This window comes from Diadema antillarum, unplaced genomic scaffold, assembly GCF_040938485.1.
Source record: "Diadema antillarum isolate AM-2024a unplaced genomic scaffold, OU_Dant_1.0 seq00000689_RagTag, whole genome shotgun sequence".
Lineage (NCBI taxonomy): Eukaryota > Metazoa > Echinodermata > Echinoidea > Diadematoida > Diadematidae > Diadema > Diadema antillarum.
The window spans coordinates 655,782-680,652 of record NW_027271594.1 but is presented as its reverse complement, the minus strand read 5'-3'; the positions used below and the strand labels follow the sequence as shown (position 1 = coordinate 680,652).

At 38.4% G+C, this 24,871-nt stretch overlaps 1 protein-coding gene across 7 annotated transcripts in view; it reads right to left on the bottom strand.

The window, feature by feature from the left end:
• The window catches only part of LOC139737330 (synaptotagmin-like protein 4), a 113,990-nt gene extending 97,903 nt beyond the window's left edge, over window positions 1–16,087 (bottom strand). For 6 of the 7 annotated variants that reach the window (XM_071648007.1, XM_071648008.1, XM_071648009.1 and 3 more), the window contains exons 1-2: window positions 9,635–9,933; window positions 3,897–4,491 (exon numbers count right to left, since the gene is read on the bottom strand). In XM_071648007.1, coding sequence (XP_071504108.1) covers window positions 3,897–3,997 — 101 coding nt within the window. In that variant the 5' untranslated portion in view covers window positions 3,998–4,491; window positions 9,635–9,933. Of the gene's footprint in view, window positions 1–3,896; window positions 4,492–9,634; window positions 9,934–12,069; window positions 12,141–15,888 lie in introns of those variants that run through there. The other variant, XM_071648004.1, reaches the window with a different exon arrangement.
• Between the last annotated feature and the right edge of the window lie 8,784 nt (window positions 16,088–24,871).

Sequence of the window (24,871 nt, the reverse complement as noted above, 5' to 3'; positions counted from 1 at the left end):
TAGCAAAAAAAAAAAAAAAAAAAAAAAAAAAATCCGCCCGACCGACCCTATTTGAAAATCTCATGTTACGCCAATGCAACAATTTTTTTTTTTTGGCCTAAGTAGAGCTAAGTCATAACCGGTTTAGAATTAGATTGCGGTCTACCATGCATTTCCCTTGAGAACAAATTTTTTGCTTTCTTCTTTCCCAATTTAATACACCCTAAAGCAATGTGATAGCACATTATAGTGCACATTTTATCCAAAATATTTGAGAGTATTTGAATATTTTGTTTTCTTAATGATATGCAGAACAAGGCCTGAAGATTAAGTTGGTGTGATGCATTTAGTATCAAGTGTTTTGCTTTGATTCCTGTAGTAAGAATGTCATAACAATGTCATTTCACAATGGATAGACAATTCATAGACAAGGTAAATCTCCAAGCAAGCCAGGGGTGAGTTCAAAATATTTCTGAGGGGGTGTTGTTCTGTGTTTAATGATCTCTTGGAAACAATGAATGCAAAATACCAGTGGGAGGAGCCTAGGATCAATAAAAGGCTTTTATGCATGGTGTGCCACAATCAAGGGAACAATGGCTTGGAATGTCAAACACTGAGACAAGGGGAAAAAATACTCAGCAGGTACTTTTGTCTTCTACAATTGTATGCTGCATTTAGCAATCAATCAATTCTCTACTTTGAATGCAAGTTGTGAAAAGATCAGCGCGTGCTACAGGCTGTATACACCCATATGCAGATCATGGTTTGTTTGAAATAAGCACAGTTTTGCTCGTTCCTTGTTCGGGAATTCTAGGCTTTACAAAGGGCTTGCCCATTTTGATATAAATCCATACTAGCTCTATGAACTCAGAATAAATTAACTGACACCTCTAAATGAATATCATTCCCCTTACAGTCATCATAGATAGCCTCTTTGTTTTGCTCTGCAGTTGTTTGGTTGCAGTCAGAAATGCCAAGTTGTAAAGTAGACAAAATACCATTCTACGCAGGGCCTTGCATGGATTGCAATGACACTCAGTATTCCCAATTCCGTCGACTATCTTCAAGAGATATGAAATGTAAACTTCAAATACATGCTACACTGCTGGCACTCATTGTTGTACATCCACCTGCAGTAATCTATGCAATTTTCAGAGGTAAAACTGTTGTCATTGTTTCTAAGAAAAAACTGTATTATCTCTGACAGTTCCACTTGTAATATTTTTGAACACACCATATGAAAACCTTAGACCTACAGTATGTGGTGGGAACCAATTCACTTGTCACTGACATAACAGACAAAACTTTGCACACTGAGCAGTTAAAGGAAAAGTCCATTCTGATATCATGTTGCTCTGTATGAAAAAACAAAAAAACAAAAACAGATCAGCGCATCAACCAGCCAAACTTTGGGGAAAAACAAAGGTATAAAATGTACACAAAAGGTTTTGAACTGTAAAAGTTCAGAAAGCAAGATAAATTGGCAACTCTGTGTACATATATGTTGAGCGGCTCTCCATTCTGTTTGTAAACAAAAAGTCACACATTTTCATTCTTTCCACAAGAAGAAAAAAAGATCTCAGATCTGTTCGAAGTATATCATAGGAGTAATATGAGGATAAGTAATATTTTTTTGCAAGTCCTCCTCAGCCCTCAGTGAAGGGATTAGTTTTGTTTGTGCCAAAATATTTGAGAAAAATTAAAATAAGTGAAATTTTGTATATGAAACAAATGGAGAGCTACTCAACAACTACATCACACAGAGATTTGCCAATTTATCTTCTCTCTTAAATTTTAACAGTTCATCACTTTTTGTGTGTTTCGACTTTTTTCAACTAATTTTCATCAGTCTAATTCTCTGGTCTTTCTGTTTTCATACTGCAAAGCAAAACAGCATCAGGATGCACTTCCTGACTCACTATAGAAGCATTCATTTCCAAGCTCAATAAAGTTCAGAATCCACAAGTGACCCACCTGCGTACACTGTACGCACAAACACAAAATGTCCCTGCCCAGTCAATGAACCGAAGTGTAAAAGAAACAAACTCGATCATCGGATTGAATAGCTTTTGCATTTCCTGTCCATTCACATGCATGACCGCAAAAGAAAATGAATTGACCGGGCAACAATGCAAGTCTCATGAGGATAAATCGGTCATGCATAGTGGTCACTCTCACGTTTTATTATTTAAGGACTTTGGCAATGCAAGATTACAAGTTAGTTTTTCTCGAGCCATACTAAGAAGAGGATCAGGTCTGACCTGACTACAAAGAGTCAAAACAACTCAACAGAGACTTGATTAACATCGCATTTCATTTGTGGTTCAAACTTAATCGATAGGAAGTATAAAAATGGGTAACAACAAAAGACATTTGAATCATGTACAACAAAGCACCGTGTACACATTTGAACATCACAGAGCACTCGTCTACAAATCCACATTTATGTCCATTTACCCAGAACAAGAAAACTTCAATGCTGAACAATCCATGTTGAAAGAACAGACACTTTAATAGTTTGAAGTACAATGTACAATGTATTAGACCCTGGCCAAATGCCCATACCAACTAGTTTGAGGGGTACATACTTTGTAAAGCTCTGCATTTACAAAATAAATTTCTAGAAATGACCAAAACCCCTTCTTATAGAGAGTTGTGGTCAATTATACAATGTAAGTCCCCCAATCAATCGTGACTTTGCGAATGACTTCAAACATTTCAAGTGTAGCATGAAAACTGTATAACATTGTATGTCAGCTCCATAACTATACATTGTATCAGTAGGTGGTAGTCAAAAAGTGTGTGGAAGAATTAATCCCTAAACGGTTCAAAAAATTTGCCCTCCTTTGGATTCTTGCCAGCATCAGACTGAGGGTTAAAACCAACTGAATGACAATGCTCTTTGTTTTGTTTTAAACATTCCCTTGTCTTGTAATGGTCTGTTACATCAGGTGAATTGACGGCAGATTAGAAGGTGAGAATACATGATTCATACATAAATCAAGCCTAACCTAGATAGCACTGAGTGTCAAATCACAATTGAAATGATGAAAGTTACAACATATGAAATATCCTAAGAGTTGATTCACAGTTCTGCTCCAATGGATGAAAACAGTATTGATGGGATTATGAATAGAAACAGATGAAAGAAGTGATATAATTCTGAAATCATAAACATAAAGACCTTATATAGGCACATAGCAAACATAAAGAAAGAATCAAGTAATAAGATGGGTTATCATCCAGGATGACCAAAGATTCAGGTGTAGAAGGGCACTTCTTTCCTCAAGTCATATGGGCTTATGTCTTTGTTAGGGTGCAACTTGAGCAACGAATTGAATCTATGGCCCTACTGTCAAGTGAGGAGAAGATTAAACACACATACCATTTCCCTTTGTTTTTAACAAAGTCGCATTTATAAGAAAGTGGCATCTTCTTCGCAGTATTAGTCATCAAAAAAAAAAAAAAATGACCAATAAATGTCACACCGAAATCAGATCATCATTTGTATGGCTCATGACTTCTTTGAGTGTACTTGGACAAAATCTTGCATAGAAAAAGTCTGTTGCACTTTCAATAAGCTTTAGAGGATTCTGACAATATGGGTACAAGCGTATTGCCAGAAAAGCTCTGTAACTAAAACAAAGTCACATTCTATGATTATCTGAGTGATTTGTAATTTCCCCTCCTTTGGCAAGGAGTTTCCCTGATGATGACTTTAGTTCCCTTTAGTTTCTGACTAGCTCAGCCACACAAGGATCATTGGTTGAGAGTTAGAAGGACTCCAGCACTTACAAACAGCACTAACGCCCTTCTGATCCTCAACTGTCAATGGGTGCATAGTTAAACGGAGGCTTATATGTTCCTCTAGTGATGTACGGGATATGACAGTAAGATTCTCTAAACTGGATACTCACTTGAGGCGCACTTCATCAGTCTTTCTCTGTTCATCGTCCCTCCTGAGGACGTCCAAGATGATCTTCCTCTCCTCCTCCGTCAGATGCTCCAAGTTGATCATCTTGGCTCGTCGTCACGGTTACGGATGCGGGGAGGAAGCCGGCTATTGAAGGCAACTGCACCGTCTTGCTGTAGTACCACCGCCTGTTGCCTGGTCTTGCAAGCTGCAGGCCCACGAACCAGCCCCAGCAAACTTTCTGCGACCAACTGGAAAAGAAGCTCTGACTACCAAAGCCTTTTGTGTGGCCCTGCACAGGATTGGAAGGAAAATAGCCGCTCCCTTCTTTGTTTTCCTTTTCTTTCTTTCTTTTTTCAACCTATTTCTGACTGATCCACAACTATTTACAAGGACATAAATGTGTTTCTTCCACTCGAGGCTAAGGGGGCCTACCTGGCCCTCAGGGTATGCTGTTTGGTGCTGTGCGGTTTCCAGTCCTTATGTTCTCTTGAAGAAATATTTCAGAAGTTGGTTCTTTCACAGACAATCGCCGCCACACAAGGCTTATCACATTGTCATCACTAGCACTCTGGGCTTGTGGAACAGTCCAGCAATATCTGTGGATTCAAAAAGAGAAAAAAAAAATAAAAATGCAAGTATCTGTGGAAAATTCCATTCTTGTTGTTTGCAAATCTTCAGGTATAGCAACATATTGCGAGGACATATTGTATTACTGCATAGATACAACAGAGGTTTCAAGGATTGTTTTGTGTGGGGGTTTTTGTATCCACCCCACCCCTGCACATGTGTCTACACGAGTCCATGTTACACAGACTTAAATTACTTCAAAAATATGACTAAATAACAACTTCTAGTGATGTACGAATAGCCACAGCACACCTCAAGTGATTTGGACTACCTCCAATGTATACTACAGCCTGGGATGTACAAACCGTCCCAACTAAAACAGACCCAGTTTTTAAAGCATATACTCAATTGGACACAACCAGCACAAACACAAACTTCTGAGAATCGTTCGCTCTTGGCCTCAAGAGTGGCCAGCTACACAATATTTATAATGTTGACTTGATTTACTCCACAATGTGCACACCTCTGTTGTTTGTTACATGTGGGTTTCCCTGTCTGCAACATATTAACTTTTTACATTATTTGGATACAAAATATTCAGTGACATTAATGCACAAGAATTTGAAGCCTTCTTCTCCAAGATCTATGATTTGTATGCAGATTCAACTTCAATATCCTTCCACAAGCATCCTTAAAGGGTGTGTACAGTTCTGGTCGAGGTGAGGATTTAGCTTTTAACATTTTGCGAGATATTCAGAAACCACTGTATGAGATGTCAAAGAGCATGCAATTCTAAGGGGTATCAAAAGTTTATTTGATGAGAATCGGTTTTGAAATGGCCGAGATATCCAGAAACAAAGTGAAACAAAGAGATCCTAATAAAAGGCGTGGCCTGTCGCCTTTTATTATTATCACTTTTTTGGATATATATCTCATCCATCTGAAAACCAATTTTCATCAAATAAATGTTGAATCCTTCTTAAAATTACATGCTCTTTCATATTTCTTGAGAGGATTCTCATTATCTCACTTTGGAATGTTCAAAACATGAATCCCCACCTCAACCAGTACTGTACAGTCCCTTTAATAATCCTTTACACTACCAAATTTACAGAACAATTATGTTTATTCAATGTCAACCTCTGGAGACAGAAGATAGCCATGTGTTTTTGTTTACAAACACTTCAAGCACTGTATCAACTCGATGTACGTTCCGTCGAGATGTACGAATCCCAATTGAGGTTGCGGCTCAGTGGTTGAGAATATGTTCTTTAGGTCCTTAGTTCAAGTCTACTTGCACAGGTCTGGTAACATTCCCATATCCAAATCAGGGAGATTCCACACAGCAATCAGGGAGATATCTACATGTTGCATGCATTTCAACGGGCAAAAATAATTCCTAAATTAGGGAGATTTTAATATTCTTTTATTCAGACATGAACAGATTTTGACATTTTCAGGGAGGCTCCTGCAGAATAAGGGAGGCATGGCAGCTCTGCTAGCAGCAGCCAAAGTGTTTCAGGCAAGTCACTTATTCTGACTACTGAGTCTTCAAAGACTCATAAACTTAGCAGGGGGAGACTGTGTATTGTGAGGGGTTATTGACACAACTGAATATTCTGGAATTCCCGCAAACAAATTGTGTGCAAAGCTTTATATGCAGCACACAACACACACATTGGGACTTGAAAAGAAGACCTACAGCCATAAAAGAATTCTAATAGTTTTCTACTTGAAAACAGTTCACTGCTTACCTGGTGGCAATGTGAAATGAAGTCAAAGTTGGCTCAATTCAATTAAATACATCCTAAAGATACTGTAAATCCAGAAACATTTGCAGCATGAAACGTTTACAAATAAGAGCCAACAGCCTTTTTTTAATCGCCACTGGCATTTAGCGCATTGCGTAGACAACCCTTTTGCATGCATTTTACTTCTGTAAATCTTTCGTGCATGCACATTTCTGATTATGAAGGTAAATACAGTATCCCTGGAGAGTTATGAAACCTGCTCTCCCACCCCTGTCACTCCCATCCCTCTGTCCCCCCCCCCCCCCCCCTCATCTTCACCACTATACCTGTCCCCCCCTCTCCCTTCCAGCTTGTTTGGTCTTCATTGTCAGGAGCATAATACAAAAAAAAAAATGTACTGGTCAAAGCCCCACATACACACAACTCTTCAAGGTGCGGTTTTATGTACATTGACTCATGATGAATCTACATAAAAAATGTCACATGCACATACACATACACACACACATACACACACATACACACACAAAATGAAGAAAACATGAATACAGTGTATCTCCACCTCCACTGGTTAAAAACAAAAATGTACATCAATTTAAATTTCCCATCATGTCCAATGGCAGGAATACTGTCACCAGGTATGACTGTTTTTACCTACCTGTAGTGCAATTAGAATTCATTGCTTTAAAAATATAAATAGTCTGGAACCAAACCTAATTACAGTACCTCTCCCTCCCTGAGCAAATATTTCATGTTGATTGTATCACAGACTGTGTGTCCTTCCCTCTGTTTTGTTTTTATTTCTGTTTCTACAGATTTAGAATGAGAAGATTGAGTCATGGACTCTGTCAACAAATATTCAGACTGACCCTTAACTACAAAGTAAACTTGAAACAGGAAGAGACTGGCATGGGACTTGGTGTGCAGATTGCTTTGTACTGAGATCTGATCAATGGTTTGATATCAAAGGCATAATTTAGAATTTGTGAAATAAAAACCAAGCATTAATACATCAAAATTGTTCTAAAATTTGAGTTGGGGATAGAGACAACCAATTTTAAGAATTTGAATTAGTATAATCAATACTAAGTATTGTTAAACACACAAAATGTGAACAATGGTTATAATAAAAATGTTTCCAGACTAAACCGTCTACAGTTACAGATTATTGAGAAAAATAGTGATATCTCCGTATATTTTAGGTTCTATTGCTAAATTCTTAGATGGTTGGAAGTTTTGTGATGCAACTGACCTACACAATTGCATCAAATGTGATATCCTGAACATTTATTAAATCACTGCTCCCAAAGGTAAACAGGACCTTTAATGTCCTCCTAAAGTTGAAGATATTCCCTTCTGTCAAACTTCCCATCATAGTGTAGCCATGACATAATCAAACAACAGCTGAATAGATTTCCCCTCCCCTATATCTAGAAAATTTGCAGTTATTGCAGCAGAAGACCTACATTTTGTAGTCTGGTGCATGCTAAGACTTATTAAAGCATCTCATCAAAAATATAGTACATATGATTTTAAAAAAGAGAGAGAAAAAAAAACCATGCAGAATATCTAGGTTGAAATTTATGACAAAAGTGTCAGCAGCTAAATAATCAAACTTTTATAAGAGCATATATTCCATGCAAAATCATGGATATGAGGGTTATTTAAGGCCAAGACATAATTTGCTCATCAATCTTATTTCAGAATACCCAGACTATGTATATCACATTTCTTTTAAAAAGGGCAGTTTTTTATTCTAAAACTTTTTCTTTTTCTTAGTTTTTTTTACTGAATCTTTTACTGTTCAGTTTATTCTATAAAATTGTAGTCACCGGGGCAACCTCAATGAATGGCAGTTTCACTCTTAACCTTTGCACACTTCTGTTCTGAATACAGATATCTGTATCTGTGCTTCCGTTTATTTCTCTCTGACAACTCAAACAGGAAACATTTTGAATAACTTGCAAAACTGCTTATGCTAGACAATGGTAAGAGATTGCTGTTGTTGTTACTGTTTTAAGTAGATACATGTGTGTAGGGCAACAAGACAAAGAAAGGTTGTGACACCTCAATGGTGAAAAGGGAACTTTAGGAAGATCATGGTTGGTCCACGTGACGGTGGACTTTGTTGGGAATCCGAACGTGGCTAGATTATCCCCTTCAAGGATTTACCAGTCATATGACCTTATAGAAGTATTATCTTGCTAGAAGTTGGTCCCTGCCTTACCCACAAAGCAATCAATATGTAAATGCAGTATGTAAGTATGCACACTTGAAAATATTGCTTTGATAAAAATGAATATTTATTTTGTTCCACATGTATTCCTGCATGCAGCAATCAGAAAAACAAAATTAGTGCACTGTGATTTTTATCAACTTCTTTTGCCAACATTTTGAAAAATACCTTTCATGCCGTGAGTGTGACTATAAAAGAGAGAGAGAAAAAAAAAACTAAATTTCTTGGTTGACCTACTATCTCAGGCAGCTGGTTGATTGGTTTCATATGAGCTGTTTTCGTCCAAAGATGTGTATGTTAGGCCTTGCAGAGCTAAGCCTTGTTCGCACTAAACTTGCACTAATTTGGCTTCAACAATGGTGGATCGTTTTCTTTGTTGTATTTCACTGGCGCGATCCCTAGACACAATGCCCCTGAGTGTGTGGAAGGACTATAATCATGTCCAATAGGTCAGGAAAATTCTGCAGATTCATTGATTGAAGATCCTGTGCAAATCAATTTTCACTGGCAGCATGTTTGATATCAAATCATTGCAATCTATGGTGATAGACTCTGTAAACATACTATTGTACACTTGTAGCCAAAGAAGTTGTGCACTTGGCAAGCATTTGCATACTTAGCAAGAGATAGCTAGCCAGATGTTCTCCTTGTAAACTTTAAAAATTTGTGAAATTTAATTATCTTCCAACCCAGAATCAAGTTACAACTGTAGTAAGAGGCAAAAATACTCTTGTCTCTCAGATACAATATAGGACATGAAATGGAAGTTCTGTGTATGAATGGGTCATAACTCCTGCATGATACAAAAATCCCACTTCATTAATCGTAAAGAGCAGGTGCATAACCCAGTGAAGCAATTCACCTCATGTTCTATAAACTTGACCCCAATGGAAGACCAGTGAATGCAGCTGCATATGGGCTACCAGTATCCTGCCATCTTCTCAGATGGAAAATGAAACAAAAAAAATTGGGAAGAGAGTAAATATGTCAAAGGTGATAGTTCAATATGGTTCTCTTACTCACCTTGGCAGTACATCACTCATTCTTGCAAGAAAATGACTAGATACAACAACAAGGTATTCCACTTGTAATATGTCCTCACAAGTGTAGCAAGAATAGCTCACAATCCATGTTTAAATATTCCAAAACTTGCTCAATAGGTACATATCTAACTGAGAAACCTACCGCAAAGTGGTTCCACAATCACAGGCCTCCGTCCACGTCCATACACACACTCCCGAAACTCTGATCCACCAGTCTACCTGTACAAGCGAGAGAACTTCATCCCTCCAAAGCCAATCCCAGAGTAACTCCCCAAGGACAGAACCACCCACTGGCGCTCACTCCTGTCATATAAATACGATCATCGCACTGCACTCCATGAACGCTACGAGACGAACCCCCGAGAGGAGACCAGCAAAGAAGCAATCATGCATGGCAAAGAGTTCTGAGTCAACTTTGCTGTGATACCTCGATCCAGTACACAGCCCATGTGAATGCATCCAGCCACACACACACTGAACAAGAGAGAGAGAGAGGGAGAAAAGAAAAGGCGAGCTCTACCCAGCAAGCAGTGTGTCAACACGCCCACCAGCACTCGACATGGTATGGTGATTCCGAGCCACCAGCACGAAGCTGAGCACGCATGCATACCCTACACCTTGATACCGTAACCCTCAATGACAAAGACAGCTCAGTCATACAGTCAAGTGTGAAATAGTAATGTTATTGAGATTTAGCTTTTATATTCACAACAAACTCACAAGGCTACATTTGTTTACAGAGTTTAAGTGTAGCATATCATATGGAATGTACCCTTACCTTGTCAAAGAAACTTACAAGACCTGTCAAAGTTGTGCAGCTCACAACAACATACCAAGTACAATGCAGGTAATTTTTTTTTTAACAAAAGTTTACATCTTGAGCTTTCCACAGATACTTTTGCCACTTAGACTCCTTTACAGTGCGGGGATGGGCTGAGCCACGGTCGAGCCCAGCCTCAATTGAGGGCCCGAGCCCCTCAATTTTGTCTGTTTACACTGCCGGGCTTGGCCCGGGCTTTTAATTCAAACCTTTCAATATTTTGTCGTAGTGGCGCTCTGCTCGTAAACAAACGCAATTTGGTATAGTCTGGTTTCCAGACCCTTTGCCAACTGGATTCCGTGGCGACGAAGTCGCCGTTTGGGCAAAGACCTTTGCCGAAAGAAAAATCATTTGCAGGACAAAACCACCCTAAACTATACCAGTTTTCGACGTTGAGGGGGTTAATATCCTGAATAATGAAATAGTACGGGCAGAGGGTTTGAAAGCCTGGATTAAAATTGGCCGTGCATTTGGCCCAGTTTGCGTTTACACTGAGAAAAGGCAGGGCTCGGCTGCGGCCGAGCCACAGCAGAAACCACTTCCAGAGCGTGGCCAAATGCACGGCCAATTTTGGCCCCGCATTTGGCCTTTTGCACGTTTACACTAAAATAAAGGCGAGCTCGGCCGCGGCCGAGCCTCGCACTGTAAACGGGGTCTTACAAGACCTGTCAAAATTGTGCAGCTCCAGACAACATACCAAGTACAATGCATGCGGTACTTAAATATGCTTAAATTTATACTCTTGTCTGAGTAAAGCAATTTTTCAAAGAAAAGATTACATCCTGAGCTTTCCACAGATTCCTTTTGCCACTAAGTACAACTTACAACAGGATCAGTGACTCCACACAAAAGATTCAATCACACTGAATTTCTTAGCCAAGGAACCAAAACGACCTGCTCCATCGATTTACAACAAAGTGTCGAGTGAGCTCAAAGACGTGACTCTTCTGGCACCTTAAATCCTTGTAGTTCTGAGGAAAATTTTTGTGCTTTGATAAAACCAAACAGTATGGAGTATATGACTTTCAACAACACACAGAGATGTGGATCCACAAAAGAAAAAAAAATCCCTTACACAAAGCAGCCTTATTTCTGGCATTAATGCTTCTGAATTCTGAAAGTAAAAACATCTGAAGCAATTAAACTTTTAAGCTTCACATACTGATTTGAAGTGCAGTAGAAAATACTAAAATCATACAACAGATAGTGAAAGACAAGCGCAATGGTAAAGCTTCTGCATGAGGAACTACAAATTGTATGTTCAACAAGGTGAAGCTGAGCTGAGTAGAACGTCTCGTTAAGCGTTAAATGTTGTTCACACTGCACAAGTAAAGACCAATCGATATTGATGTACATGTATGTATCATGCACACTTTACACTCTGGACATCAACAAATGTGTTGCAGGCCAATTCCTGAACATAGGGCGTACAGAAATGGCAACCATTTGCATGAAAGGTAGATAGTTGCAAGGCATTTTGAAGCTCATTTATAGCTTGGACCTGCCTCACCATCTACTGCCAACTACACACATCCACTCCTCAGGTCAAACTGCCTATGGAGCTGCGCAGTGACAAGGCCTTCCTCTCGACTCCATATGATGGAGATGATAGAGACGATCGAGATACGCCATCCGAAAGGCTTAAATTACAAATATGTATTTGATAATGGGTATTGAAACATGTTTCAAATATGGAAATGATGATTAGTGCAGCCATTGACACCCCAGTTTGTGAATAGTACAACAGTTGTACTTACCTTTGGGGATATTGCCACTGACTTTTCTGAATTATGGTCACATCTTCTCATAAAGGCTGTTTCCCACAGATCTGGTGTCAAATGAAACAAAGAATGAACATATGACCTTTTGTTATAAACTCCACCACATGAAATATTACACAATATCGGGAGACTTTGTATGAAACGTTATATAATATGCAACGTATATCATAGTCTCCTTCAAGAGTTTTGATAATTGAAGGAAGACAAAACATACTCCTTTAACACCCATGTTTTAGAATGACATCACACCCGTACGTGTAGCACCCCACTTATGTAGGCCTAACCAACGAATTGATTCCAGTAGTTTGGCCCAAAATGTTGAATTGTACAACATCAAACTTGCATGATCTACAAGTATACCCTGTAGCAAGTTTCAATTTTGAATAGTGATGCTAAGGACACTATACGCATTGTCAAAACAAACTGCCAGCAAAAATAATCTGATCATCAGTAATAAAAAACAACCATAGGCTAGCTGTATCACATGACTATGAAACATGTCATTTGCTTTGACTACATTTTAAATAAAATGCTGCCCCATTTTGCCCTATAATGAGCATGAAAGCAACAAGTATAGTTTCCTGGGTCATGGAAAGTTTGGGTGATGTTATATGTGACCGCGCATCACAAAACCAACAAAAATGCACTGATATTGTGTTAGAACTGAAAGAGCAAGTCTTCTTCTACATTATACTAATGTTTGGGATCATAAAACAACCAGGAACTTGTGTTTTCAGCAGTTTTTCTCAAACACTTTTTTGGTGGAATAGTGTGATTAGGTGTTTCTCATAGAGTCCTCTTTTCATTTCTTAATAACCCTGTCCATATTCTTCACTTTCGACTCCAATAACTTTGGAAAGAATGATGCTAAGGTACTGCAATGACAGTTGACATTAATCATCTGCAGAACATGTTGATAAAGCATGCTTTATTAGTTTCAGCTTAATCTAATCATCCCTTCATTGTTGTTGCTCTGGTGGTTAACCTGTTGTTTTTTTTTTTGTTCCATTCATCACACAGCTAGCAAGACTTGGTAAAGATTATTACAGTGCTTGAACAGACCCTGTACTTCAGAGTCTCTTTTCTCAATTCACACTTTCCAGAGTGTGCTTTCTTTCCAATATTAGGATTAGTTTAGGAGAGTCCATTTGAATTGAATTATACATCATTTTTAAAGCTTTAAAGTCTGCTCTTTCAGAATTTGCTCTTATCTGCAAATCCATGTCTGGCGACTTTTTGTCGGTTTTGTGATGCAGGGTCACATATGATGTGGTGCCTAGATTCTTGTCTACAATGTATATGTTCTGGGGGGCATTTCATCAACGAGTTCGTCGGAGGTTTTCACCGACAAATTTGCTATCAGCCAATCAGACGCAAAGATTAAGTAGCTTTTAACAGTTGTCAGTGTAAATCACTGACAAAAAGTTTCATGAAACGGTCCCCAGAATGGTTGACAATCCAGAAAATGTTGATTCAGCGGACTCTGTGTCATTGTCTAGATCAAAAACAGATCAGCAACAAAATCTAAATATATATGTAAAGACTGTCAAAATAGAATGTAGGGTTCTATGATATTTAGCAATTTAGCTAAGCAACCAAGATGGCACAATTTGTATTTGTCACCTGTATTAAAAGGGACTGTGCAATTGCAAATGTTGACTATACTAATTCATGATACCCTTAACCTGTTGAGGACAGTTTGATTTTGCTACAACATGCATTTCCCACAGACACCTGCCTGAGTATACTCAGGACTCATCCTCAACGTCATCATTTACATGGCAAAAAGAAAAAATATCTTAATATGTTTCATATATCTTATATTAATTTTTCTACAATGTTTCTTCATATTACTGGGATGCATCCACACAAAACCTTCCAAAACCAAGATTCTGTCCATGACATTTTCTGTCAATCACTGGTACAGAATGTAGAGTACAAATATGCTTTTCATAGCAAAAAGACATTGGAACAAACCTTCCCTTGGACTGATAATAATTTGCGTGTACAGTGTATCCCTGTAATGTCTTTTGTTCATCATATCAGTAACATGCAAACATACAATTTAAGATTAGTCTAGGGAGAGGTGCATTCCATTGTCTTTTGTTAATTATATTAATATTTTAGCAATGATTGACAGATGATGTCGCCAACAGAACCTTGGTATGGAAGTTTGTTTGTTTGTTTGTTTGTTTGTTTGTTTGGTTTGGTTTGTTTGTTTTTTTTTTTGCGTAGCTATACACCGGGAAGGAAAATAGTAGAAAATATACAGTTTGTATTATCAAATATATGGCAGGTATTCAGATATCATTTGGCCATGAAAGTGATAGTTAGGGTATCATGAATCAGCAAAAGTCAACATGCATCTGCATTGCATATGTCTATTAAACCAAGTTGAACTCAGAGCGCTCTGCTACATTTGTAGTGACTAAAATGAATGAATAATAGATACACTCGTATTGACTGGATAAGGAGCGAGGGAGTGGTCCGTTTTGTTTTGGGCATGATAAGTATGGTGTGCATTTTGGTAGCGGAAATATGAAAATGTCATTTTGACTCTACTGTGCGGATAATAACACTTGTTTGGTCGGGGATATGGGCAAATGTCATTTTGACTCTAGTGTAACAAGACTTGCTAGGTCGCCCACGGCAAGGGAGTCCTAACAAGAAGGAGAGGACTAGGAGGCATCGGTTTGCCGAGTGACAGCAAGGGGTTAGCTCTGACTTGTGTGCTGCCAGGGGTCATGGTGATGAGAGCAGGCTGAGACCATTTTCTTTGGTGGAAACAATCCTTCTGAGAGGCAGGCAACGGGTCTTCCAAGGCCCGAAGTATTAGAGGTGGCCTGGTGCCCCAGGGCCACTAAAAACTTGTGTCGCGCCACCAAATCTATCTTTTGGTGGCCCGAGAGGGCAACTGTGATTAAATATGGACGGTTACCTTTGCTTTTATTTTGGACCACAACATATCTATTTCAGGCCACCAAAACTTCACAATAAAATTTCATTGGCCCGAATGGACCACCAGACAAAAAAGTTAATGTCATTGTCAAGCCCTGTCTTCTATCGTCAAAATCGTCAGAGTACTTTTGAGCCAAATCATTTTTTTAAATCTATCTCTGTCCCACATAAAAGCCCTGACTTCAATATGGACAATCATCACAGGAGAAATATGAAGTCCCAAATTATGAAATTGTCAATGACTATTCCAGGTGATCCACACACATTGTATCATAAAGGCAACTTATTTTGTCTATTTGTTTTGACCATGCACTGCATGTGCTTGCTGAGATGGTGGATTTGATTACTGAGATGCTGATATGACAGCAAAATACCACAAATTCCAGTGTCAACATAAAATTAGGGGCTTCATTGTTGTTGTTGCTGTGGTTGTTCAATATTTACACTGCAATGTCAAAAAGCTAGTCAGAATTCAGAAGCTTTGCGAATTAAAGCCAATATCCAAATGGTAATTTAAACTCATTTGAAAAGAGAAATCGAGATTCTACCAAGCAGGCATTATTTCTTAAATTTATGGAAATAGACCATAAAAAGTCCACATGAGGCTAACAGATTTTAAGAAGTAAATCTTTTAGTAACTGGGCCATACTGATATTACATACCAATTTGTCTTGTCGCTCCATAATATATATTTTGGGGTATAAAAGCGAAATTGGATGCCATTAATATTATATTCTTGTTTACAAAAACATTAGTTATTGAGTGCAGCTCCATTATACGGCATTTACTGTAGACGGCATAATAGACCATACAACTAAGCTTGCACATACATTGTACCATTATAACAGCCAGCATATTTTTCTCCACCCACTCAACCAGTCTGAGGTGGGTGTGACCTGCTTTATCCTTGTACCCGCCACCTGTCCACTTATTGGAGTCTGAGGGTGTGTTGACACTGGTAGGCGGTTGCCAAACCTGGTCATTTTACAGGTGAACGTAACAAGTATTTATTGCATGTACAAGGTATTATGAGCTAATTAACTATTCATTGACCAGGAATGAAGATAAACATTACATTCAACAATGGTCAAATCAGTTGTCATTATCCTCCAGCAAATTCTATTATCTTGTATCACAACTGCCATGCTTTATTGTTATGCCTGGACAGTAATCAGCTTCAGCAAACACATCAGTTTTATTGGAGTTCTTTATGAGGCACTGTAGCTGTTTATTTTGCATGTAGCCTAATTGCTTGATCAACAAATAAAGGTGAATATCATCATTCACTTTTCTGTCTCATACTTTTTGATGTAATCATGGGAAATGGAGTGACAAACACCCAAAGCACTCCTTGAGTCAGATAACCTCCCTGGTCAGACAACCTTAGAGAGATGGCACAGTTTTGATTAAAGGCACATCCGGTGGTTTAGTCGTATGCGTACACGGGCTCACAGCCCAAGTTTCCTATAAAAGACCTACATGTATGCTATCGACTCCTCTTTAGCGCTTACGCTGTGACCCATTCCCCCCGAGTCCAAAGAAGTCCGATCCACCGTTGTCAGTGGTCCGATCATAGTTCGGCTCATGATTCAGCCTAGGGGAATGACAGCTTTAGCAAACTTCTTTTGTGATGTCATACTAAGAAGCACATTTAAGCATGCTTCCTGGCATCACTACAAACTGTGTGATGCACAGAGAAGACAACAAAGACAACGTTACCTAGCAACACCTACACGCTTTACTCTTGATGACAGCTCAACTTTGGCAATCTTTACGGTGATCAGCAGTATCATCAAACAGTGCCCTCGCACCCACCGGGACTATGCGCCTTTAAGATAAGGCTTTTGAGACAATGAGAAACCTCTTATGTAACACGAAAGAGCATATAATTCTAAGAAGTTTATTTGATGAAAATTGTTTTTTAAATGACTGAGATATCCAAAACAAAGCTATTCTAATAAAAGGTGGGACCCACCTTTTATTAGGATTGCTTTGTTTTACTTTGTTGTTGTTTTTTATCTCAGCCATTCAAACCCTCATTTTCATTAAATACTCTTAATGAATTCCTCATAGAATTGTATGCTCTTTTAACATTTCATAAAACAGTTTTTAAGTATTTTGCAAAAAGTTAAAAGCTGAATCCTGATTCCTCACCTCAACCAACAATATACCATCCCTTTGAGTAATAATTTGCTAATGAAGGTGAAAAGATGTAGAAACAAATATATTTTCGCAGCATCAGCCTCAGTCACCATTGCCAGTGTTTATGGCACCTTTGGCTAAGCATGATCATACGTTGTAAGTATGTATGATCATCATTTGCACGTGTCTTCTATCTGCTGAAATGTAGTGTACACATAAATGTATAATAACAGCCTACTATTCTAAAATATTAGTTTGCAATCTTCTCATTGATTTTCCCTGAGCATTATGGGGCCCCAGTAATTATAGATACACAGTAACACTGCAACAACATGAATGCTAAATCATTTTGACCTGAAAGACCATACTATGAGATGTACACACAGACAATGAAGAAACTTAATGCTATATTTAACTCAAATAGTGGTTGAAGATTTTATGGACTGTTACTTCTACATGTATTTCATCTATAAAAATTAAGATGTCCAAGCTACAAATAAGCAATTTCATTCATCTATCATGATCACTAAGGGGATGAAAATTTGCTTGCAATTTATGACATGGATTGTGTATTTTTTCTTCTTTGAGTGGCATATTAAGACATATCATAACATGTCAACATTTTATTCATATTTTCTAATAGGTACACATTTTTGTATTTTTTTATCTATTTATTTTTTTTTTTTTTTTAGGGAATGAAAGATGGGGTATTGTATCATGTGGGGAACAAAATGAACAGCCAGCAACATTTTACATCCAGCCATATTTGGTTATCTTGAAACTGATAAACCACTAGGCTCATCAATTAAATAATTTTTGCAGGTATGCCACCCACAACTCTTCAGTCACTCTCCTACGCAGCATATTGAATGCTCAAATTGTAATCCACATCGTATGCCACACCCTGTAGAAGACTTAAAGGCTGGAAGAGCATGTGTATCAACAGAAGATGGATACTTCATGTATACACTACAGGTACATTTTTCTATGAAACCTAAATCCTACCATGTAAGTACACAAGTGCAACATAACAATACACATGTACATGTACCTGCATACTTATTATCTGCCTTGTAGCCCAATATAGTGGGGACAACAGTATTGGCAGTGTCTATTTCTGTCTGTACAGACCACCCTCAGGGTTGCCACATCAAATATTGTACCAATTCAATGGAGCAGAAACCATTAATATCCCTACTGCATGCTGAGCTAACAACTGTCACACTGTACACACCATGCTACAACATACAATGTATAAGATGTACAATGTACCTACATGAATAGAGTCATTATGAACTTTACACTACAGTAGGAGTTCAATTAAACTGACAACACATATTCTACATCCTATTCCCCAACAGTCTGTGAATAATATTCATTACCATTTAAACACAACATTCTGATTATTAAGTACTGTCCATCTATGAATCATGACCATCATCAGTGGACACATAGGTATTGAACTATTATCAGAAAGCAATCATTGGGTGAAGAAACTATCAATGACAAATAATCACAAAATCTAAAATATCGATTGTCATCTGAGATGAAATAAAACAATTATGGCCTTCACATTCACGCAGTGTATTTGTATATATGTAAATGTCTAGAATTTATGTAGCAAACTCTGCTAGGTGTTCTGACCTTTTTTCGTACTATTTTTTTTTCACATGGGTGAAACAAAACAATATCATACAATATGCCTCCTTTCTCTCAAATTAAATATATTCCTAATACTGATCAAAAACTTGTCGCTGATGTCAGCAAATCTTAAATAGCCTCAGCAATGAAAGAGTTTCCAACTCACTTTTCCTTCCGATATCTCTTCAGAAATGAATGAATGTAAAATGGAGAGTTTAGGACGTTTTATATAAGATGTCCAGCACACAGTGTACATCACAAAAATGCAGTTTTCATTTCATGCATGAAACATTGCTGGTTCTGTGATAGGTGCCATCAAGTTTTGCATTATAGTTTTCATTACAGGTAATTTGAAAGCTATGAAGCATACACTATACACCATTCTTAATGCCCTTTTAAGTATTGCGAGTGAAGGACAATTCACTTAAATAGAAAGGCACAAGAAAATATAATCTATGTGTTTCTCTGGGGTTTTCTACATTACAGAAGCAGGCTGGTTGGGGTTAGTATGGTTTAAAACATTTCTGGGGCATATTGGTAATTCAATACAAACATGCCCTATTAACCCGTTGAGGACGGTTTGATTTTGCTACAACACGCATTTCCCATAGACACCTGCCCAAGTATACTCGGGACTCGTCCTCAACGGGTTAAAGACCTGTACTCTTCACTGACCCATACAGACTAAGTCTACATTGTATATGGGTCAGTGAATAGTCGTGTACTAAGTCATGATATTTCCAGTGAACAGTTTTTATCAGTTTGGGCAAACTTGAACTAGTTGTCAAATTGTATGGATACACAGCAAAAATAAAGTTGAGAAATATGTGTATTATGTCAAAATGCTTCAGAATACTTCACTAAAGCTACACAGATGCTTTGACCTGCAAACTGTCCTGGAACACAGATTAAAAAGCACATTGGGCGTAAAGCCATCAATTAACAGTGACACATCTAAAGGCTACAAACGTGTAGTTGGCCTCATAATAAAACTACCACCGTGCATTCCCCTGGAAATCATAGTCGCCTCATTTAGCAAGAGCTTGATGATCTACCGTACATGAGTCTCACGTCACTTTGAAGCATTCGAACCAAAATTTCAGCAAAACAAGACTTAGTTTAAAAGAAGAAAAACAACAAATGAATGTCACATGGGCTATGCAATGAGATCATTCTCCACAGACCCTGCTGTTTAGTTTGTTTTGTTTTGTTTAGTTTGTTTTGTTTTTGTTTTGTTGTCTGTTTGGTTATGACAGCAGGTGCATGGTGAGCAATCAATCTGGTGTGGTGGGTGGACATCTGAACTTAAGGAAAACAGTGGCTGGCAATATGCGAGGTCATTTTGCTATGAACGTGCTTCATTTGAGTTTACTTGAGGTTATCATACACTGCTTCTTATCTTTTGTATCTACTTATTCTAAAAATGGTTGAAATACAGATTTCTCTCCTTCCTTCTTCTCTCTATCAATCCATCTTTACACCCCTCCCCCTTCGTTCAGAGAGACATTGTTTTTATAATCAACATTATTTGTCTTTTATATCCCGTGTCACATGAATGGGTTCCCCTTGTATGCCAGGGGTTGCAAAAGCATGTCAATCAATAATAGGCATACAGACATTTATCCTTTAAAACCAGAGAATCATAAACAGATTTCCTTCACACTACATTGGACATGACATGAACCAGTGAAGCCTGGCCTGGCTGTTCTGCCTGGTTGATATTTTTGCAATAACACCCTCTCGACTACACGAGGTACTGTAGTTCTACAAAAGGCAAGGGAATGATACATTCCTTTCCTCCCCTCCCCCCCCCCCCCAAAAAAAAAAACCCTTTTCCCCATTGCTTTCTTAGTAGTACTATAGCAAGTGACAACTACTCCATTTATACAGCAGGTGGGTTTCAGAACCTCTTAGGTTCAAAAGCCCGCTCGAAAAAGCGGTCTCTATTCTGTTAACTGTTTTAATAAGACATCCATGTCCCATGTCATAAAATATGTCTGGCGTGAAAATGTGCAGACAGAAATCTTTCACATAATGCATTATGGGCAATGTATTTATAGCCAATATGAAATATTATTGAAGAAATGTGCAAGAAATATCCAACTAAGTGATATTTTGATGAGGCATCCAAGTCATGAATTGTGTCTGAAGAGAAAATGCATGTAGACAGAAATCTCTCCTATTTGCTTTGTAGACAAAGTATACTGTAGTCATATCCCATGTGAAACACAATCAAAGCAATACATGTATATCTCCAACTGATAGATATTTTGATAAGACATCTACATTTGATGAAACGTGCCTAGTGGGAAAAAAATTCAGATTTTTTTTTATACACTTTCTTTACATGTACCCTATATTATGACACATGATCCAGCTAATTGTACAATAACGCTAAGTACAAAACTATCCTCCCTTACGTGTGCAAGCTTGCTCTGAAAATCAAACAGCTCGCACACTGTCTGCGCTGGATGCTGAAGGATCAATTGAAGGAAATGCACCAAAAAAAAGGTGGATGGCAGAATTCACAAAAAAATGTAAACTTTGAAAAATGAAACAAAAGGTTTACTAAATAGAAAGTACAATTAAAATAAAAACAACATAAAAAGGAAGAAAGAAGGAAAAGAAAACTGCATTATACATCAGACATCATCAATCAACAGGTTCAAAAATCCCCTTAAAACACATCTATTTCACGAAAGTTTCCCATTGTTTGTAGTCAGAGTTTAGCACATTATCTACATGGTTCGCAGATATCAAATATCTTTTATGAATTATGATTATCCGGTATGCTATTATCAGTTCTTTAATTGTATTTTCTTTATATTGTATGATTTTCATATAAGAATTAGACTGTGTTACTTGCTTATGAATCTGATTTTCTTTCTTAGATTATATTTTATTGTTATGCGCAGTTGAGTATAGTTGTTTCATAGAAACTGCGCAATATAAATTCACACAATATATTATAAAGGAAAGCAATGGAGAAAAGGATATGGATGTAAAAGGATACATTCAGATCAAACGATCAACCCATACTGCATGAGCTGAACATATAAATCATACTGTGCCGGTTGCTTGTGTACAGAGCAGCATTTCAAGCGATCAGGATTTTCCGACACTTGTAACAGTGTTAAAACTTAACTTCTATTTGACTTTGGAGACTCAGATGCAATATCTTGGGTTAGGGCCTACTTAACCCCGGGGTGCTCCTTGTACACAACTGATAGATTGTTCTCATATGTAACATCAATGCAAACTGCACAACTCATCTGTAATATGTCATTGGCATTCCATACTGTCCAATATATCACGTAATCAGTAATGCAATATTTTACCAACAAGCTCAATTTTTTTTGCTCCGAGTTGAAAGAATGCTGTCACTGAACGTTGGAAGACAACCCCAAATTTTTGTGGCTCTATAAGTTACATATTTCACCAATAAAAGGCTTATACATAAGTCTCTTGTCTAATTCATACTTGATGTTCACTTCACAAGCACACATTGAAACTGATCCTACGGTCTTGAAAAGACATTTTTCTACGAGTCCATCTCCATTCTCCCCGTTCCTCCCTTCATTTTTTTGAAACAACCTTGCGAAGGCACACACATGTAGCGCATTAGCGATTTGAATAGAATATGCATGAAAGGTGCAATGTTTTTTGCCTTTGGACATGGCCCTTTTGCTCTCACGCTGTTGCGCTCGGCTGGGATATCGCTTCTTCATTCGCCCAAAAAGTAACGCAACACAGCGAGAAGGCCTTGTGAAAAGGCTACATTGCACTCTGGTTAAACAAGTGCAAATAAAAATAACTGGAAAAAGTTTATTTTTTGAGAAATTAATTATATGTAAAATAATGATATTATAAAGATAAAGGCGCAAATATTCATCTATGAATGACACAACTCAAATAAAAAAAAACAACAACAACAACAACTAGCCCATGCGGACAGGTTTCAAATCCATCGAACGGAGCAGTTGTCATTCTCACAGATTCCTCTTGACCGGATCATTTAAAGTCTCCAATATTTACAGAAATGGACTACTACTGGAGGAGCAAAAAAATGTTCATTCACAATATTACAAAGTTAAATTTAGCGCTCGAACAACTTACTAGTACTTTAGTCAATAAACGTAAGTGTACCGATATAGTGATTGTATGGAGCATTTGGCTTGCCAGAGACGTTCATGCGGTCATTTTTCAAACGAAGGCGGCGATGAATTGGGGAGCGCTGCAAAGAAGTGGAGGAAACAACCAGAAAACAGGGAAAAACAGTGGAAGAGTTGAGTCAAAATGTTGACTGATTAATCCTGTATATATTTTTTCCAGTTTGGTTTGAAAACCAAGCTGGAAAAAATAATAATAACCATTTTTATGCGGGGGGAACTGGGTCGAAGTTGCGTTAAGCCAAAATGGCTTAAACCGTCGCAATGGCGTATGTAACAATGGTGTCTGTCTAAAGAAGTGAAAAACTGACCCAGCAAATGTTATTAGTAATATTACTATAAATGAGAAGTTTTTCGCGGAATTAGACATACATGTACTTGTCGGTCAAGGGCCTACTGTGGGTTTGTGCAAGTTTGGTGAACAATGCCAATAGACAAGGAGATGCGAACTGAATTATTGATTTTGTTTTTCTGTCTTCCGCTTTTGCAAAAAGCACAGGCACACAACGACAACAGCACAAGTCAACTTAGACAGAAAGAGCCGTCTGTCCGGAGGACTCTTTTACATTTTGCCATTAACGCTGTCCTCCGTAGACAGACGGAAGGTACCAATACCCATTGCTGTGTGGATATTCTTAACCACTGTCTCTATGAAAAATTGGGTGAGGTACCTCACCCTTCTCGATTGCGTCTAATTCACGGCCCTAGGTCCGCAAATTTAAGCTTGTATGGTGAAATCAACTATTCAAGAATACACTACACTCACCAGATTAATGAATAAACCAACATTTTGGTAGAATTTTCAACGTAAAACACACATCAACCAGCCCGTCGCGTCGTCACATTCAAACTGCAGAAACATATAGTATGAATCTATCAGCCAATCACATGTGAGGTAGTTTCTACGTGTTTTTTTTACTAAAACACGTGCCTCGCACAGATTCAAAATGGCGACTTACGTGTAATATATGCATAATGACGTGTCATGTCATGTCAAACTTGTTTGAATGTAAAAAAGCTATCTGAAATTTGGTTTATCGTAACGTTTGATCTGTGCGCGATGCTCCACACAGGAGCCGGGATCATTGACTTCGGTCTGTATACAGAGCAGATAAGATCCGTGAAGCCAGACGCAGTCTCCGCGGAACATTCCCCAACACAGATACAGACCGATCTTTCGGTCAAAAGTCAACTGGGCCCTGGGCCGGGTTGTCAACTGAATTAACCTTGAATTTACCTTGAAGTGCTACACCTCCATCTCAGTTCGGGAAACCCACTCACAAGGGGGGCCCCTACTTATAAGTAACCCGTCCCCCTTATAAGTAACCCCGCCCCCCTTATAAGTAACCCCCGGGGCACCCCTTATAAGGAGTCTCCACGCCTTTTTGCAATGCAACGCAAAAATGAAAGGACTGCGGCAATTCGCTTGATTATGTCCATAAAGCTTCACAAGTTTCCTAGTTACTCACGAAATTTGAGCAAAATTGGTTCGAGGCATCATATCTAAAATCATGGATTTAAATGCGATGTCAAACGACCCATGCGAATGCTGAAATGCGAGCGATTACTGGCGTGAATGTCGCCAGGCGCGGCGGCGCGGCAATGCTTGAGTGCAGACGTGGCGACTGAGCATGTACTCAGTCGCCACGTCTGCACTCAAGCATTGCCGCGCCGCCGCGCCTGGCGACACTCACGCCAGTATTAAATCGCTTGCATTTCAGCATTCACATGGGTCGTTTGACATCGCATTGAAATCCATGATTTTAGATATGATGCCTCGAACCGATTTTGCTCAAATTTCGTGAGTAACTAGGAAACTTGTGAAGCTTTATGGACATAATCAAGCGAATTGCCGCAGTCCTTTCATT